Consider the following 18,246-nt stretch of genomic DNA (forward strand, 5'->3'; position numbering starts at 1 on the left):
ATACGAGTTGATATTTGCCGCACTTTATGTCCTCCAAACGAAAATCCGTGAGCATAACTACCGTTAATCCGATCGAAGATGCTTATTCCATTTGATCATGAACAGCCCGTTGTTGTGGACAAACGACAACTACGCTCGAAGGTTTCCTTGTCATAATTTCTTTTACTCCAGGGAACCAACACCTGAAGTATCGAGCTTTTCCCAAAGCCAGTTGGCAACACGATCAGTAGATCCTTTCCAGAATCGGTATAGCAACTGCTTCTTTTTGTTCCGATTTTAATGCACAAGACATTGACAACATCTTCCTTTACAGAGTTTGCCATCCTTCTCATTTTCCCGCAAGAGCAAAATGTCCAAATGCCGCATTTAACTTGTAATTGACAGCTGGAGCGTAGCCGCACGAATCAGGAACTCCGTTCGCTCACGAACGGCGTTCCTGATGACCTCAGGCACTCCCCTTCCCCCACCTCTCTCCTTCTTATTGACTGTCGATCACCTTCTTGGTAAAAATTTCTCCCTCTTCGCGCCTTCCGCTGCCATTAAAATAAAATATGGTGGCCATAATTTTCTTTGGGAAATTATGAGCACTCGCTCGCCAAAATTACGTCTGCTCCGCAGGAACCGTTGAACCCCAAAATTTCCCTAGAGAAGGTTAATTTGTTGATTCGAACTCATGGTCGAAGGTGAAAAATTAGAAGACCAGATGTCAACAAGAGAAACAGAGCAGCTTAGTGCTTGCACTTTACATTAACAAAAAGTAAAAAATTCTGGTCCGCTCTTCTCCTGGTAATGTTCGTGTTGATTACACAATTATCCTCGTTATACACCAAAGGGCGTATTTAAATGTTTCTGAATCCTCTCGGGATTAGTCCCAGTCCTCACATAAATAAATTATTAATGGGGCAAATCACTCCCCCCTAGTGCGGAAATCTATTTATACTCGTGAATAGATTGAGCAACTAAATAAATGTCAATTTTTATACTGCATTTGGTTCCTGTTCGGTTGCAATTAAGCAGAGCTTGTGAGTTGGACGGTCATAAACTGATGTAGCAGTCTTTATCCTGGGTTTCCCCGTGAGTCCATCTTGTCCGGGATTCGTTTAAATTACTTACTTAAATTAATTACCATCTTCCATGTTCCCTTGGGATGGGGGTTCTATCTCCAACACCAAGTCACCTTCTTGGGGATTTTTGCGTTTCATCCAACGACTTCAGAACTCTTGTACTCGTTTCTCAGTGCTTCTCATAAGGTGTCTCGGGTTAACTCTCTGTTCTAGCTCCGGCACGGGAGGCGGAAGGTGGTGTCCGATTAAGAGGTCATTTGACGTGACAGGCAGATTTTCTCAGATCTCGACAGAGCTAGGATAGAGAGGACTTCCATTGATCAAATAGATCACTTCTGCCAGATAAGTTCTTCCCTGTTCCTCTGTATAGTTTTGAATCTTCGATGATGCGTCTAAGGCTTGTCTTACTGATTTGACGAGGCTTTCCACCACTCCGTTTTGATGGCTAGCTCGTGGTATGTTCCACCCCCAGTGGAAAGGGCATAAAAATTCTTCTGATAAGACATTTTGAATTTTGGGGATGTCCCAACCTTGCAATATTTCGTTCAAATAACTTTGTGCGCCAACAAAGTTCGTACCTCGATCGACAAACAGTTACTGGGATGTCCTCTGAGTGAGGCAAATCGTCGAAAAACCATGAGCAACGCATCGGAGCTTCTATGTGTTATGAGCTCTAAATAGACCGCTTCTGTAGTCATGCATGTAAATATGATTAATAGAGCTCCCTTCAGTATTTTTCTGCCGATTCGTTTTGGAAGAGGTCCAAACATGTCAATTGCTGTGTTGCTGAACGCTGGGAAACCTGCTGCAACGTACAGTCTCGGAATCTGACCCATCATTTGCTCCAACGGTTGACTTCGCAACTTCTTGCAGGTCATACATTTACCTGTTACTTGTTTGGCCATGTCTCGCACACCCACGATCCAGAAACGCTTCCTCGAGTCATACATGAGACTTTTGTAGCCGCAATGTGCTCGCTTTTCGTGAAGGTATCTCAGGAGTAGATTTACCGATTGATGACCTCTTGCAAAAATAATGGGATTGCACATCTCATTTTATAACGATCTGATGTTCTCTAGTCTCCCATGTGCACGCAACACACCTTGTTCATCTTACGCTGGAATCAGCTTCTTGTCTACGGTATCTACATTGATCGTCTGTAGACTCCACTTAAATAACAACAGTTCAGATTTTCTCGATTCTTCTGGCGAAATTGGCGTCTCTTTTGTGCTTTCAACCTTGTGTTGTTGTTGAATCGTAGAACATAAGCCAAAGTTTTTCTTTGTCTTGGCGAACGTGGAATAAGATTGCATCAAATGTTCCAAAATAGGGTTATCTTTTGACTCTGTTCAGCTGAGCAACGTACTTGTTTATGGGTGTTCGCTGCCTTGAAGTTGTTAAGCGGCTTAATTTCCTCGGACAATTCTTTACCACTTACCCTAGGATTCTCTTCAAACTTGGGCCATTCTTCTTCTAGGCGTTTCAGGAATGGAGGACTTTCATACCAGGTCTTCAACTTTTCTGGCGGGGTTCCTCTTGTCAGGACGTCAGCAGGATTATGATAAAATCTGATGTATTTACACGCTTCTGAGCCCATTGTTTCCTAGATTTCAGCAACTTTCACCGAAACAGACAGTTTGGACTTTCTTGGAGAGGTTTTAAGCCAGGTTAACACGGTCTGAGAATCAATCCAGAACAGTTTCTTGCAATTGCTGATCTCGGCGAATTCTAGTGCTTCTTTATATGTACTGTGTAATTTTGCAAGTGAGAGGCACCCCATGAACTCCAAGCGTGGTACTGACTTTTTCTTCAAAGGGGCAACAAACACTTTAACCATGAGCAGTATGCAGGAATAACTGCCATCGGCGAGTTTCGATCGAAGAAATATGGCTGAGCCATAGGCTTTCTCTCCTCCGTTGCAAAACCCGTGAATCTCTGGCAATCCAACCGCGTTGTCAGGATTTGAGTTTCTTTTGAACTTGAACATCCTCCATCCACTTCGCTTGGCTCTCTTCACCCCATGAAATCCTACGCTCCATAGTTTTTGTAAATCGATCCTAAATTCAATGGTTGCTGGGGTTAAAAGACCCAAGGGGTCCTACAGCTGAGTAAGGTAGGCCAGACAATTTCTCTTCGTCAGAAGGCTTCCATCTGAAACGAACGAGCTTTTCTTGTGTTATTTTCTCAGTTCCATGTCAAAACCGACAAACTTTTATTCATTACGAAATCACTATAATTTATACAGAGTGCGGTGCTCGTGCTAATGTTAATTGCAAAGTTATGCATGCTGTGCAAGTGCGAAGGTGACGTAGTGTAACATAGTGTAACACCTTTCCTTTTTTGAAAGATGAAAGTTACAGATAGCACAATTTGATCTTAGTCTATAACAAAGTCCCTAGATCTTGAGGGAGGCGTTTGTTGTCTCATTGAACGGCGTAACGTGGATATAGGCCCTTGCTCTCTCTCAGGAGCAGATTCCTTTGGTTCTACTGGTTGATCCGTGTGTGTAGGCTCATTTTCAGGCAAGGATACAATTTCCAGGTAGTCATCTGCTCTGGTTCAATCTTTGTTCCTCAAAGGTGACAATTACATAGTGTAACACTCGAAGGTAAACGTGTCGTGAACTTTGTCCAAGGAAATCCGTGAGCTTCCGAGGCTTTGGCCGGGGTATTAATTGTTGCTGCAGCTATGTCTGGTGCAGGTTTGTCTCCAAAGTTTAACCTTAACCACCGATAGACTCTTGGTTGCTCGGTATCTTTTGTTCTCCACAGAAAGTGGTGAAACACTTGGTCATCTGGATGAATCTTCACTTGGTTGAACATTTTGCGTACGTCACCAGTATACGCTTCCTTGTCAAAGCACCATGCAATGAACACGTTGGGCAAACTATCGATATAGTTTGTTCCTTTCTCGAGATGATAATTCAATGACTTTCCATCACGTCCCTGCGCGGAGGCATCGAATACTAGCAGGACTGTGGACGTTCTGTCAGGAGTGAAAACTGCTTGTTGGGCAAGATACCACTCTGGAGTTTCATGGTTCATCTGTTCTGGAGGTACTTCTTTTACGAATTCTTGTTCAAGTAGCTTCTGAACTTCGTCTTGTATCACTTCAAGGCAGTCTTTCCTCCTGAACGTTCTTCTGGAAGAGATCATTCGTTTGTAGGCGACATCGTAGTTAGTCTCTTTTGGGGGACCCTCGTCTTTCCATGCCATGCGCACTTGGACCCGCCCATCCATGATTTGAGTTGATTTTGCAATTGACTTGATAAATCTGCTTTCCTTGAAATATTTATTACTACACGTGCAGAGCTCGGTGGGTTTGACTCCCAGCACGTCTTGAGTAAGGAGTTTCTTCATGTCTTCAATAGCACTAATAGTTTCAACTTCAGTTTAATGGATTCGAGAAGGTTGGTTCTCTTGAGAAGCAAATTGTCTTATGACGTACTATCCAAAGCAGTTTCTCTTCGCAATGGGCTCTCCAGGATTACCAGGAGTGAAGAGCATGTCGATAAAGGCGTCAGCAAAGTCCTACAGTTCCGCCTGAAGAATACAGTGTATTTGATATTGCTTTCAAGTGTAGGTAGCTGTTTACAATCTTTCTAGAGACTGCTCTTGCTGGACTGCAAGGCTTATTTATCGCGTAAGCTCTCATTGACTTCTGAATGTGGTCTTCAGCTGTTGACACAACACTTATGTTAATGAGCTCTGATTCTTCTGATTTCGTATTACCTCCTGCCAGGTTCGTGGTAAAATTTGTTTTAGCACCGCTTATACCGAGCTTCCTCTTTACATTCTTTGAAATGAAACTTGTGTTCGAGCCTCTGTCTAGCATAGCGAGGACTGTAAAAAATCCATTTACGAAAAAAAGAGACTAGAGTCCAAACTCCGTAGAAAATATGTATTAAACTTGTTAAATGAACCACAACATTTGGCTAAATAAAAACTCCGAAAGTTCTGTGAACCCCAAACAAAGAGGTAACAAATTTACGCGAACGAAAGCTCAAAAACAACTAAATAAAACTCCGCAAAAATAAAACTAAAAGTACGCGAAAAATGTCCATGTCAGTTTTCCAATGTCAAGGTTAGAGTTCTTCGGCGTGATTGGCTAATTTGTGAAATCACGCGCGTATCGTGCGAGTACAAAAAAAAGACGAAGGGGGAGAGGAAGAGAAAAATTGAAACTTGAAATTTAGGAAAACGAAAGAGATTTTCTACATCTTCCCCCTCGATCATTTTTCCTAAAAATTAGTTCTCCTGTTCTTGAAGAGACTGATGGACTTCTCGTCTTCCAACTTCTCCTTTGATGGCGGCTCTCCTCCTCTGCCTTTGTGTGTTTTCCTCGGGCCTTGCTGGAACTTGTCCTGTACCCCCAACTTCTCGAACTTCTAACGGAAACAATTTTTGTAAGGGTCGTCTGAGGCGTTTTCGTTTGCCACTGCTCGAGGCATCTCCACAGTAGCTCCTCGAACGAAACCATCGCTTCCAGGATGCAACTCCGCAATCCTTCCAAGTTTCCAAGTACTGCGATTTGACTTCCCCTCTTCCATTTCGGTAACAATATCACTTGGTGCAACTGATTGTGCGAGGCTGGCACCTTCATTAGCAGACCTGTGGTGCTACCTTAGATCTACCACGTACTCACGTTTCCAACGGTTCCAAAATTGACCGAGCAATTTAGACAAACAACGCTGCCTTCTGGTGAGGAGTTGGACATCAGTTTCATCTTCGTCAGCGGTTGCACATTCGTCAGGGATGTACAGAATTCTCCTAACTGTCAATGGATGAGAAGACGTAAGGGGTTCCTCTGTATCCTCTGAGGATACACAGGTGAGTGGTCTCGAGTTCAGTACACATTCCAATTCCTCAACAACAGTCAAAAGCTCGTCATACGTCAACTTCACGTTCTTCAAAATTTTCTGAAGACAACGTTTAACACAACGAATCATGTGTTCGAGGAAACCGCCCCACCACGGCGCTAACTCTAAATTAAATCTTCACTCAATCTTGTGATCCAAGAGGAAACTCTGAACTTCTGGTAACTCAAAGAGGGATGATAAGAACTTAGCAGCAGTCTTGAAAACTTGGGCGTTATCTAATACAATCAGCTTTGGTATACCTCGTCTGCAAATGAAACGTTTAAAGCTTCTGATCAATGTTTCCGTGCTCAGGTCTGGTACAACATCAACATGAACGGCTCTACTACTTCCACAATAGAATACGATGTATACTTTCTCCATACCACCCTTCTCTTTATAGCCACTCTTAGCAAATGACGGTCCGGCAAAATCGAATCCAGCGTTGGTAAAGGCAGGATTCCCTTCCACACCAGATCGAGGCAGGGGCGCAGTCGGAGGGATGCCATAATGCTGTCCCTCTATCTTCTTGCAATCCACGTATTTTGAAAGAATCTTGCAAACGACTTGTCTTCCTTTCACAATCCAGAATCTAGACCTTAGTTCTGCCGAGGTTTCTCTCACTCGTTATGTTGGACTGTGCTTGTGTCTCGAATGATACGAACGGTTAGGTAATGATCCGATGGGAGGAAAATGGGGAACTTGGCGTTAAATGGAATCGTAGCATTCCGTCGTCTTCCATTACACCGGAGCAACTCGCTTTCATTTGTGTACCATACTAGCGGTTGTTTCAATTCTTGAAATTTCTGTGACTTGATTACGGACTGTTGCATCTTGCAGATCCATAGAATTTCGAAAACTTTTCCTCAGCATCGTAGTTTTCTCTCCAAATTTGTCCTTTGGAGACTCCCACGAGACTACAAGCTCTGACGAATCGCTCTGACGAGGGGCTAACGCTCGAAACGTCTGCTTTTTTACCCTTTACGGTGGCTAATTTACGTTTTCAACTAAGTTGTTAACACTAAATTACCTACTATTTCAAACTTCCCGCGAGAACATCGATATATGCTAAGCTCCGCCTCTCCGTACACACATTGAGGTAGTAACTAGACAATACTTAAAAAATTACAAAAGCCTTTAAGATATGATCGCTGCAAAAATATTTAGCAATCGTTACGGTCATATGGAAACCACACTCCAACTATTGTTGTCGCGAGATAGACTTTAGTTCTATCTCGACGATCGTCGCAATCCCATGCCGGTTGTCGGAAGCATCGCTCAACTTTTTCTCCACCAATCGGAGCGATCAAAGCGATTTTAACGAAGTAGAAAATAGGCAATAACATAAAATAGAACCTCCGGCTTTCGACCTCAATCATTGGTTGTAGGTTTATGGAGCCTACTTTTTTTTTGCGAGTTCGATTGTTAATGTTAAATTTAACGATACTATTATTTTCTTACATTTCCCCTGTAAGGATTGTTCCCTCAGGCGTAAGCCTGTTTTAGGCGGGTGCTTGTTTGTTTGTTTGTTTTTCTCTTTGCCGTTCGAACTTCAAAGAGAGAAAAAACATTCGGTAATATACTCTCGGTCAGGACTGCGGCACAGTAAAAGAGCGTGACCCGTGCCTCGTGGTCGCTCTTTGAGCAACGCTTTTAACAAGAAAATATTTCAGACTATCGACTTTACGATCTCCTTTGCAGCCGATGTTTTTGTAATCGCTTCCTCTCTATTTGGAAACAAGGAAGACAAAGACGAAAGGGAAGACCTTTTTAGTAATTGAGTCATCAAAAAACATCAGCGGATTATAACAGCGCGAGTGAGAAGTAAAAGCGAGTGACCCTCGCATGAGTCGCACCGCATTACTCACAATGAACTAAAACGACCAGGCCATTTTTTGCGCTGTTTTTTTCGAAGGCCCGCGGAAATCACGTTTAAGACAAAGAGTAAGTGAGCGCGGAAAAAATTCACCTGATCACACGTAACTCGCTGATTGAGCACCGCCTAACCTGCGATTTTGAGTCCCCTGTCGCTGCATTTCACACTCGAAAAAAAAAGCCCGCCTGATCACAGCTTAAGCTTTCTAAACCACCGGTTCTTCATGAAACTTCTTTGATAATTCAGAAAAGGTTTTGTTAGTTGTCTATCGAGTCAAACAAAAATAACGCTGGACACGAATTTACAAAACGCTATGTTGACAGAGCGGCCCGCCTTTAATTAGAGCGCTATTGTTAACTCTATCGCACCTTGGGATTTACTTTTCGTATCTCACCGTTTGATTGACAGCAGCTGATATCTACAAAGAGACTCGAGTATTCCCAAAGCGAAATCTGTTGACCCATCACAGTCGACTATTTCTAGACATGCAAATTATTATGCCGCGTGTTGATAAATTGACTCTTTTCTCAACGAATTGCTTGTATTCATTGTCAACCCCTTTATCTAGTAAAGAGTCGTAGTGGAATCTGTCCAGCAAAAATGTTTCAGCAATCTTGACCAATGGAAGTACGGCTGAACGGACTCGGGTAATCAACCTGTATAGTACGAATGACACTAAGAGCACAGTCCTGGGAATGGTTTGCTTGGAAAGCGGTACGACTCGTAACTTACTCATCAACAAATAAACGTATACTCTTTGACTCGTTTCCACTCTGGGATATACAGCTGCCGCGTACGCTACTTCCGAACCGTCTCCGAAGCCGTGTAGTTGAAGCGAAATTACGCTCTCGTCTGGAAGAAAACATTGTTGGATAGGGATAAATTCAGTTTTGACAGATCAGATAACCATTGCGAGTACCTTAAAGAAACTTCCTCATCGAGAGAGTCGTCCTAGCCAATTTTCAATTTGCATAAATCCTGAAAGAGTGTCTCAATTGGGATAAGAGAGGTGAAATCAAAGCAAGAGGATCCTACAACTTGGCCACAACCTTGAGTACAGTACGCTTGTTAATGGGTGGTTCTTTAGCAAATTCCATCAGCCAGTCAAATTGGAAAACGAAGGTGTATCTGTCAATGTTTCAATTTAATCCGAGAATTTTCTTCTCGCTTAAAACGGAATAACCTTAGACTCCACACTGAGTCTGCGTTTAGGTACTGTCTTCTTCGGATAGCTTAACCACTTCTTTGGCAGGTACTCCTTCTTCGTCGATCCATTCCATGAGCCTCTTAGAACTTGACATCCACTTCCTTAAATTGAATCCAGCTTCCTTCATTCTTGATCTTACTTTTTGTAGAGCTCAAATGCTTCAGTGATGCTGTCTTTCCCCCATTGAAGTAATCCAAGTAGAGAGAGGTCAGAAAATCGGTCACGAACTTGGAATCATTAGCTTCATACTTGGTCACGTGATGTCTGATTGTTGCGTTCAGCAGAAAGGGAGAACTTGTAACGCCAAAGACAACTCGGTTGAAACGTTTCACGACAATGTTTGGATTTACACCCTCAGTATCATCTATTCAAAGAAAGCGCAAAACATCTCGGTCAGCTTCTTTGATCTGGACCCTTGTGAAGGCTTTTTCAATGTCGGCCGCCAAAGCAACTGGATGGTACCTGAAACGCATTAGTACATCGGATATTTCAGAAAGCAACGATGGACCTGCATGAAGGCAGTCGCTGGACTAGTAGACTTGGCGGATGCATCATAGACTATACTTATTTTAGTCGTCTGTTTATCTTCGCGCACAACTGGATGATACGGTAAATAATGTGCGCGATCAACTTCGACTGGTATGTCAGGGTCGACATCGGAGATTATTCCTCGCGAAGATGATGCGGTTGTACTCTTCAAACAACAGAGGATTCCTTCTTAGACGTTTTAGAACAGAAGCCAGGCGAGAGACGGCTTGAACATAGTCATCTGGTAGTAATGCGTGCTGTTCTTTCCAAGGAAGAGAGACTTCATAGCGGCCGTTGTTAAGATGAACAGTATCCAGGAACTTCTCATGCACAGTCTTTTCTTGCGCTGACATACCAATAGCTTCTAACTCCCAGAATTTTTCACTTCTTCCAGCTGTGGGTCGTAAATTATCTTTTCGGTAACAGTGTCTCCACATGAGGAGTTGTCTAGACGCAAGGTATACCTTGAGACTGAATGAACATCAGTATCTGAACCTGGTGTTTGGGGCAAAGGACCAAATAGCACTCATCCAAGACTCGTCTTCATCGTTACAGGTCCTGATTCCCCCTGTTTCGTGTCTCCAGTGAAGAAAGACCAATAGAATCGTTGCCAAATAAGACATCTACTTGTGAACCACAGTCTTCCGATGTTGATCTGCAAGAGTCAAGGAGTATACGTTTATTTGTTGATGAGTAAGTTACGAGTCGTACCGCTTTCCAAGCAAACCATTTCCAGGACTGAGCTCTTAGCGTCACTCGTACTATCCAGGTTGATTACCCGAGTCCGTTCAGCCCTACTTCCATTGGTCAAGATTACTGAAATATTTTTGCTGGACAGATTCCACTACGACTCTTCACTGGATAAAGGGGGTGGACAAAGAATACAAGCAATTCGTTGAGAAAAGAGTCAATTTATCAACACGCGGCATAATAATTTGCATGTCTAGAAATAGTCGGCTGTGATGGGTCAACAGATTTCGCTTAGGGAATACTTGAGTCTCTTTGCAGATTTCAGCTGCTGTCGATCAAATGGTTGGATGCGTAAAGTAAATCCCAAGGTGCGATAGAGTTAACAACAGCGCTCTAATTAAAGGCGGGCCGCTCTGTCAACAAAGCGTTTTGCAAATTCGTGTCTAGCGTTATTTTTATTTGACTCGATAGACAACTAACAAAAACGTTCTCTGAATTATCGAAGAAGTTTCGTGAAGAACAGGCGGTTTAGAAAGCTTTAGCTGTGATCAGGCGGGCTTTTTTTTTTCGAGTGTGAAGTGCAGCGGCAGGGGACTCGAAATCGCAGGTTAGGCGGTGCTCAATCAGCGAGTTACGTGTGATCAGGTGAATTTTTCCGCGCTCACTTGCTCTTTGTCTTAAACGTGATTTTCGCAGGCCTTCGAAAAAAACAGCGCGAAACAATGGCCTGGTCGTTTCAGTTCATTGTGAGCAGTGCGATGCGACTCGTGCGAGGGTCACTCGCTTTTACTTCTCACTCGCGCTGTTATAATCCGCTGATGTTGTTTGATGACTCAATTACTAAAATAGGTCTTCCCTTTCGTCTTTGTCTTCCTTGTTTCCAAATAGAGAGGAAGCGATTACAAAAACATCGGCTGCAAAGGAGATCGTAAAGTCGATAGTCTGAAATATTTTCTTGTTAAAAGTGTTGCTCAAAGAGCGAGCGCGAGGCACGGGTCACTCACTTGAACTTCACCCTTGCGCTCTTTTACTGTTCCGCAGTCCTGACCGAGAGTATATTACCGGATTTTTTTTCTCTCTTAAAAGTTCGAACGGCAAAAAGAAAAACAAACAAACAAACAAGCACCCGCCTAAAACAGGCTTACGCCTGAGGGAACAATCCTTATAGGGGAAATGTAAGAGAATTATGGTATCGTTAAATTTACCATTAACAATCGAACTCGCAAAAAAAAGTAGGTTCCATGAACCCACAACCAAGGAGTGAGGTCGAAAGCCGGAAGTTCTATTTTATGTTATTGCCTATTTTCTATTTCGTTAAAATCGCTTCGATCGCTCCGATCGGTGGAGAAAGAGTTGAGCGATGCTTCCGACAACCGGCATGTGATTGCGACGATCGTCGAGATAGAACTTAAGTCTATCTCGCAACAACAATAAGTTGAGTGTGGTTTCCATATGACCGTAACGATTGGCTTTTGTAATTTTTTAAGTATTGTCTAGTTACTACCTCAATTTCAATACTGATTTGGCGGTGTGTGCGGAGAGGCGGAGCTTAGCATATATCGATGTTCTCGCGGGAAGTTTGAAATAGCAGGAAATTTAGTGTTAACAACTGAGTTGAAAACGTAAATTAGCCACCGTAAAGGGTAAAAAAGCTGACGTTTCGTGCGTTAGCCCCTCGTCAGAGCGATTCGTCGGAGCTTGTAGTCTCGTGGGAGTCTCCAAAGGACAAATTTGGAGAGAAAACTACGATGCTGAGGAAAAGTTTTCGAAATTCTATGGATCTGCCAAATGCAACAATCTGTAATCAAGTCACAGAAATTTCAAGAATTGAAACAACTGCTAGCATGGTACACAGATGAAACCGAGTTTCTCCGGCGTAATGGAAGACGACGGAATGCTAAGATTCTATTTAACGCCAAGTTCCCCATTTTCCTCCCATCAGGTCATTACCTAACCGTTCTTATCATTCGAGATTGCCACAAGCGAGTCCAACATAACGAGTGAGAGAAACCTCGGCAGAACTAAGGTCTAGATTCTGGATTGTGAAAGGAAGACAATTCGTTTGCAAGATTCCTTGAAAATACGTGGATTGCAAGAAGATAGAGGGACAGCATTATGGCATCCCTCCGACTGCGCCCCTGCCTCGATCTCGTGTTTAAGAGAATCCTGCCTTCACCAACGCTGGATTCGATTTTGCCGGACCGTCATTTGTTAAGAGTGGCTATAAAGAGAAGGGTGGTATGGAGAAAGTATACATCGTATTCTATTGTGGAAGTAGTAGAGCCGTTCATGTTGATGTTGTACCAGACCTGAGCACGGAAACATTGATCAGAAGCTTTAAACGTTTCATTTGTAGACGAGGTATACCAAAGCTGATTGTATTAGATAACACCCAAACCGTCAAGACCGCTGCTAAGTTCTTATCATCCCTCTTTGAGTTGCCAGAAGTTCAGAGTTTCCTCTTGGATCACAAGACTGATTGAAGATCTAATTTAAAGTTAGCGCCGTGGTGGGGCGGTTTCTTCGAACACATGATTCGTTGTGTTAAACGTTGTCTTCAGAAAATTTTGAAGAACGTGAAGTTGACGTATGACGAGCTTTTGACTGTTGTTGTGGAAGTGGAATGTGTACTGAACTCGAGACCACTCACCTGTGTATCCTCAGAGGATACAGAGGAACCCCTTACGTCTTCTCATCCATTGACGGTTAGGGGAATTCTGTACATCCCTGACGAATGTGCAACCGCTGACGAAGATGAAACTGATGTCCAACTCCTCACCAGAAGGCAGCGTTGTTTGTCTAAATTGCTCGGTCAATTTTGGAACCGTTGGAAACGTGAGTACGTGGTAGATCTAAGGTAGCACCACAGGTCTGCTAATGAAGGTGCCAGCCTCGCACAATCAGTTGCACCAAGTGATATTGTTACCGAAATGGAAGAGGGGAAGTCAAATCGCAGTACTTGGAAACTTGGAAGGATTGCGGAGTTGCATCCTGGAAACGATGGTTTCGTTCGAGGAACTACTGTGGAGGTTGCTTCGAGCAGTGGCAAACGAAAACGCCTCAGACGACCCTTACAAAAATTGTTTCCGTTAGAAGTTCGAGAAGTTGGGGGTACAGGACAAGTTCCAGCAAGGCCCGAGGAAAACACACAAAGGCAGAGGAGGAGAGCTTCCATCACAGGAGAAGTTAGAAGACGAGAAGTCCATCAGTCTCTTCAAGAACAGGAGAACTAATTTTTTAAGGAAAACTGATCGAGGGGAAAGATGTAGAAAATTTCTTTCGTTTTCTTAAATTTCAAGTTACAATTTTTCTCTTCCTCTCCCCCCTTCGTCTTATTTTTGTACTCGCACGATGTACGCGTGATTTCACAAATTAGCCAATCACGCCGAAGAACTCTAACCTTGACATTGGAAAACTGACATGGACATTTTTCGCGTACTTTTAGTTTTATTTTTCGCGCAGTTTTATTGAGTTGTTTCTGAGCTTTCGTTCGCGTAAATTTGCTACCCCTTTGTTTGGAGTTCACAGAACTTTCGGAGGTTTTATTTAGCCAAATGTTGTGGTTCATTTAACAAGTTTAATACATATTTTCTACGGAGTTTGGACTCTTGTCTATTTTTTTCGTAAATGGATTTTTTACAGTCCACGCTACGCTAGACAGAGGCTCGAACACAAGTTTCATTTCAAAGAATGTAAAGAGGAAGCTCGGTATAAGCGGTGCTAAAACACATTTGACCATGAACCTGGCAGGAGGTAATAAGAAATCAGAAGAATCAGAGCTCATTAACACAAGTGTTGTGTCAACAGCTGAAGACCACATTCAGAAGTCAGTGAGAGCTTACGTGATAAATAAGCCTTACAGTCCAGCAAGAACAGTCTCTAGAAAGAAGAAGAAACTCCTTACTCAAGACATGCTGGGAGTCAAACCCACCGAGCTCTGCACGTGTAGTAATAAAGATTTCAAGGAAAGCAGATTTATCAAGTCGATTGCAAAATCAACTCAAATCATAGATGGGTCCAAGTGCGCATGCCATGGAAAGACGAGGTTCCTCCAAAAGACAGTAATTACGATGTCGCCTAGAAACAAATGATCTCTTCCGAAAACACCGTTCAGGAGAAAAGATTGCCTTGAAGTGATACAAGACGAAGTTCAGAAGCTAATTGAACAAGAATTCGTAAAAGATGTACCTCTAGAACAGATCAAACATGAAACCCCAGAGTGGTATCTTCCCCTACAAGCATTTTTCACTCCTGACAGAAAAACCAAAGTCCTGTTAGTACTCGATGCCTCCGCGCAAGGACGTGATGGAAAGTCATTGAATGATCATCTCGAGAAAGGTCCAAACTATATCGATAGTTTTCCCAACGTGTTCATTGCATGGCGCTTTGACAAGGAAGCGAATACTGGTGACGTACACAAAATGTTCAATCAAGTGAAGATTCATCCAGATGATCAAGTGTTTCACCGCTTTCTGTGGAGAACAAAAGATACCGAGCAACCAAGAGTCTATCAGTGGTTAAAGTTAAACTTTGGAGACAAACCTGCACCAGACATAACCATAGTAACAATTAATACCCCGGCCAAAGCCTCGGAAGCTCACCTATTTCCTTGAACATAAGTGGAACAAAGTTCACGACACGTTTACTCTACCATATATATTTGACGAAGAGAAATTGTCTGGCCTACCTTACTCGGCTGTGGGACTCCTTGGGTCTTGTAACCCTGCCAACCATTGAATTTAGGATCGATTTACAAGAACTATGGAACGTAGGATATTCATGTGATGAAGAGAGCCAAACGAAGTTTACCTTCAAGTGTCACACAATGTATTTGTCACCTTTGAGAGGCAAAGGTTGAACCAGAGGACAAACATGAGAGAGCAGATGACCACCTGGAAATCTATCCTTGCCTGAAAATGGGCCTACACAAAACTCCTTAAGTTAGAGTTCACACAAACTCGTTCGTTTGAGATGGAAGCCTGGAAGCCTCCTCCAATAAACTCCTTAAGTTAGAGTTCACAAAAACTCGTTCGTTTCAGATGGAAGCCATCTGACGAAGAGAAATTGTCTGGCCTACCTTACTCAGTTGTGGAACCCCTTGGGTCTTGTAACCCCGGCAACCATTGAATATAGGATCGATTTACAAGAACTATGGAGCGTAGGATACTCATGGGATGAAGAAAGCCAAACGAAGTGGATGGAGAATGTTCAAGTACTCAACAAACTCCTTAAGTTAGAGTTCAGCAGAAAGCTAAATCCTGACAACGCGGTTGGATTGCCAGAGATTCACGGGTTTTGCAACGGAGGAGAGAGAGCCTATGGTTCAGCCATATTCCTTCGATGGAAACTCGCGGATGGCAATTATTCCTGCATACTGCTCATGGTTAAAGCGCTTGTTGCCCCTTTGAAGAAAAAGTCAGTATTACGCTTGGAGTTAATGGGGTGCCTCTAACTTGCAAAATTATACAGTACATGTAAAGAAGCACTAGAATTCGCCGAGATCAGCAATTGCAAGAAACTGTTCTGGATTGATCCAATCAAGAAAGTTCAAACCGTTTGTTTCAGTGAAAGTTGCTGAAATATAGGAAACAATGGGCCCAGAAGCGTGTAAATACATCAGATCTGACCATAATCCTGCTGACGTCCTGAGGAACTCTGCTAGAAAAGTTGAAGACCTGGCATGAAGGTCCTCCATTTCTGAAACACCCAAAAGAAGAATGGCCAAGTTTGAAGAGAATCCTAGGGGAAGTGGTAAAGAATTGTCAGAGGAAATGAAGCTGCTCAATAACTTCAAGGCAGCACCCATAAACAAGTAGATTGCTCAGCTACATCAACGGAGTCAAAAATTGACAAAAACATTTAATGAAATCTTGTTCCAAGTTCGCCAAGACAAGGAGAACTTTGGCTTATGTTCTACGATTCAACAACAACACAAGGTTGAAAGCACAACAGAGAAGACGCCATTTCGCCAGAAGAATTGAGAGAATCCGAACTGTGGTTATTTAAATGGAGTCAACAGACGATAAATCTAGATACTGTAAACAAGAATCTGATCCTAGCGTCAGATGAACAAGGTGTGTTGCGTGCACATGGGAGACTAGAGAACATCACATCGTTACCGGATGAGATGTGTAATCCCATTATCCTTCCACGAGGTCATCAATCGGTAAATCTACTCCTGAAATACCTTCACGAAAAGCAAGCACATTGGGGTTACAAAAGTCTCGTGTATGAATCAAGGAAGCGTTTCTGGATCGTGGGTGTGCGAAACATAGCCAAACAAGTAACTGGTAAATGTATGACCTGCAAGCAGTTGTGAAGTCAACCGTTGGAGCAAATGATGGGTCAGATTCCGAGACTGCGCATGCAGCAGGTTTCCCAGCGTTCAGCAACACAGCAATTGACATGTTTGAACCTCTGCAAATATGAATCGGCAGAAAAACACTGAAGGAAGCACTTTTACATGCATGCCAACAGAAGTGGTCGTAACACATAGAAGCTTCGATACATTTCTCATGGCTTTTCGATGATTTGCCGCACTCAGAGGATATCCCAGGTGCGAACTTTGTTGGCGCACAAAGTTACTTGAACGAAATATTGCAATGTTAGGACATCCCCAAAATTCAAAATGTCTTATCAGAAGAATTTTAATGCGCTTTCCGCTGGGAGTCAAACATACCACGAGCTAGCCATCAAAACGGAGTGTGGAAAGTCTCATCAAATCAGTAAAACAAGCCTTAGACGCTTCCTCGAAGTATTAAACCTTTACAGAGGAATAGGAGAGAACGTATCTGGCAGAGGTGATCTATTTGATGAATGGACGTCCTCTTTATCCTAGCTCTGTCGAGATCTAAGAAAATCTCCCTGTCACGCCAAATGACCTCTTAATCGGACACCACTTTCCGCCTCCCGTGCCGGAGCCAGAACAGAGAGTTAACCCGAGACACCTCATGAGAAGCACTGAGAAACGAGTACAAGAGTTCCGAAGTTGTTGGATGAAACGCAAAAACCTCCAGGAAGGTGACTTGGTGTTGGAAATAGAACCAACCCCAAGGGGGGAACATGGAAGATAGGCTTAGCAATTCAAACGAATCCCGGACAAGATGGACTCACGAGGAAACCCAGGATAAAGACTGCTACATCAGTTTATGACCGTCCAATTCACATGCTCTGCTTAATTGTAACCAAACAGGAACTAAATGCAGTATAAAAATTTAAATTTATTTAGTTGCTCAATCTATTCATGAGTATAGATACATTTCCGCACTAGGGGGGGGAATGATTTGCCCAATTATTAATTTATTTATGTGAGGACTGGGACTAATCCCGAGAGGATTCAGATACATTTAAGTACGCCCTTTGGTGTGTAACGAGGATAATTGTGTAATCAACGCGAACTTTACCAGGAGAAGAGCGGACCAGAATTTTTGACTTTTTGTTTACTATAAAGTGAAAACAAAAAACTCTTCTGTTTCCTTTGTCAACGTCTAGTCTTTTAATTCTTTGTCTTCGACCATGAGTTCGAATCAACGAGTTTACCATGGAGAAATTTTGGGATTTCAACGGTTCCTGCGGAGCAGACGTAATTTTGGCGAGCGAGTGCTCATTATTCTCCCAACGGTAATTATGGTCGCCAAACTCTGTAAATGATAAAGTTGTCAATGTCTCGTGCATTAAAATCGGAACAAAAAGAAACAATTGCTACACTGGTTCTGGAAAGGATCTACTGATCGTGTTGCCAACTGGCTTTGAGAAAAGCTTGATACTTCAGGTGTTGGTTCCTAGAGTAAAAGAAATTATGACGGGGAAACCTTCGAGCGTAGTTAACGTTTGTCCACTACAACGGGCTATTCATGATCAAATGGAATAAGCATCTTCGATCGGATTAACGGTAGTTACGCTCTCAGATTGTCGTTTGGAGAACATAGAGTGCGGCAAATATCAACTCGTATTTGCGTAAGCAGGAAACGTTTTGGTAAAACCATTTTTTTCGCCAATGAAAACACAGCCACACCGTTTCACCAGA

General features: G+C 42.9%; 2 protein-coding genes across 2 annotated transcripts; one reads left to right on the forward strand and one right to left on the reverse strand.

The window, feature by feature from the left end:
* Nucleotides 1-2,667: 2,667 nt before the first annotated feature.
* Nucleotides 2,668-4,423, reverse strand: LOC131771252 (uncharacterized). Its single transcript, XM_059087028.2, has 2 exons — nucleotides 3,655-4,423; nucleotides 2,668-3,137 (listed from the first exon to the last, which is right to left on the reverse strand). The coding sequence occupies exons 1-2, from the start codon at nucleotides 4,421-4,423 to the stop codon at nucleotides 2,668-2,670; spliced, it is 1,239 nt and encodes a 412-aa protein (XP_058943011.2).
* Nucleotides 4,424-13,150: 8,727 nt separating this feature from the next.
* On the forward strand, nucleotides 13,151-14,833 carry LOC136279228 (uncharacterized). The gene is made up of 3 exons (XM_066162827.1): nucleotides 13,151-13,331; nucleotides 13,863-14,241; nucleotides 14,335-14,833. The coding sequence occupies exons 1-3, from the start codon at nucleotides 13,151-13,153 to the stop codon at nucleotides 14,831-14,833; spliced, it is 1,059 nt and encodes a 352-aa protein (XP_066018924.1).
* Nucleotides 14,834-18,246: the final 3,413 nt, after the last annotated feature.

Source organism: Pocillopora verrucosa, chromosome 2, assembly GCF_036669915.1.
Source record: "Pocillopora verrucosa isolate sample1 chromosome 2, ASM3666991v2, whole genome shotgun sequence".
NCBI classification, from domain to species: domain Eukaryota; kingdom Metazoa; phylum Cnidaria; class Anthozoa; order Scleractinia; family Pocilloporidae; genus Pocillopora; species Pocillopora verrucosa.

What these genes read in the sequence shown, in the direction of transcription:
- LOC136279228 (XM_066162827.1), top strand. Translation starts at nt 13,151, where the DNA reads ATGGAAGAGGGGAAGTCAAATCGCAGTACTTGGAAACTTGGAAGGATT. An exon ending in AGAAGTTCGAGAAGTTGGGG is followed by an intron (nt 13,332 to 13,862) that starts GTACAGGACAAG and finishes GATTTTTTACAG; the next exon opens with TCCACGCTACGCTAGACAGA. An exon ending in CAAATCATAGATGGGTCCAA is followed by an intron (nt 14,242 to 14,334) that starts GTGCGCATGCCA and finishes AACACCGTTCAG; the next exon opens with GAGAAAAGATTGCCTTGAAG.
- LOC131771252 (XM_059087028.2), bottom strand. Translation starts at nt 4,423, where the DNA reads ATGAAGAAACTCCTTACTCAAGACGTGCTGGGAGTCAAACCCACCGAG. An exon ending in ACCTTCGAGTGTTACACTAT is followed by an intron (nt 3,138 to 3,654) that starts GTAATTGTCACC and finishes TTTTAACCCCAG; the next exon opens with CAACCATTGAATTTAGGATC.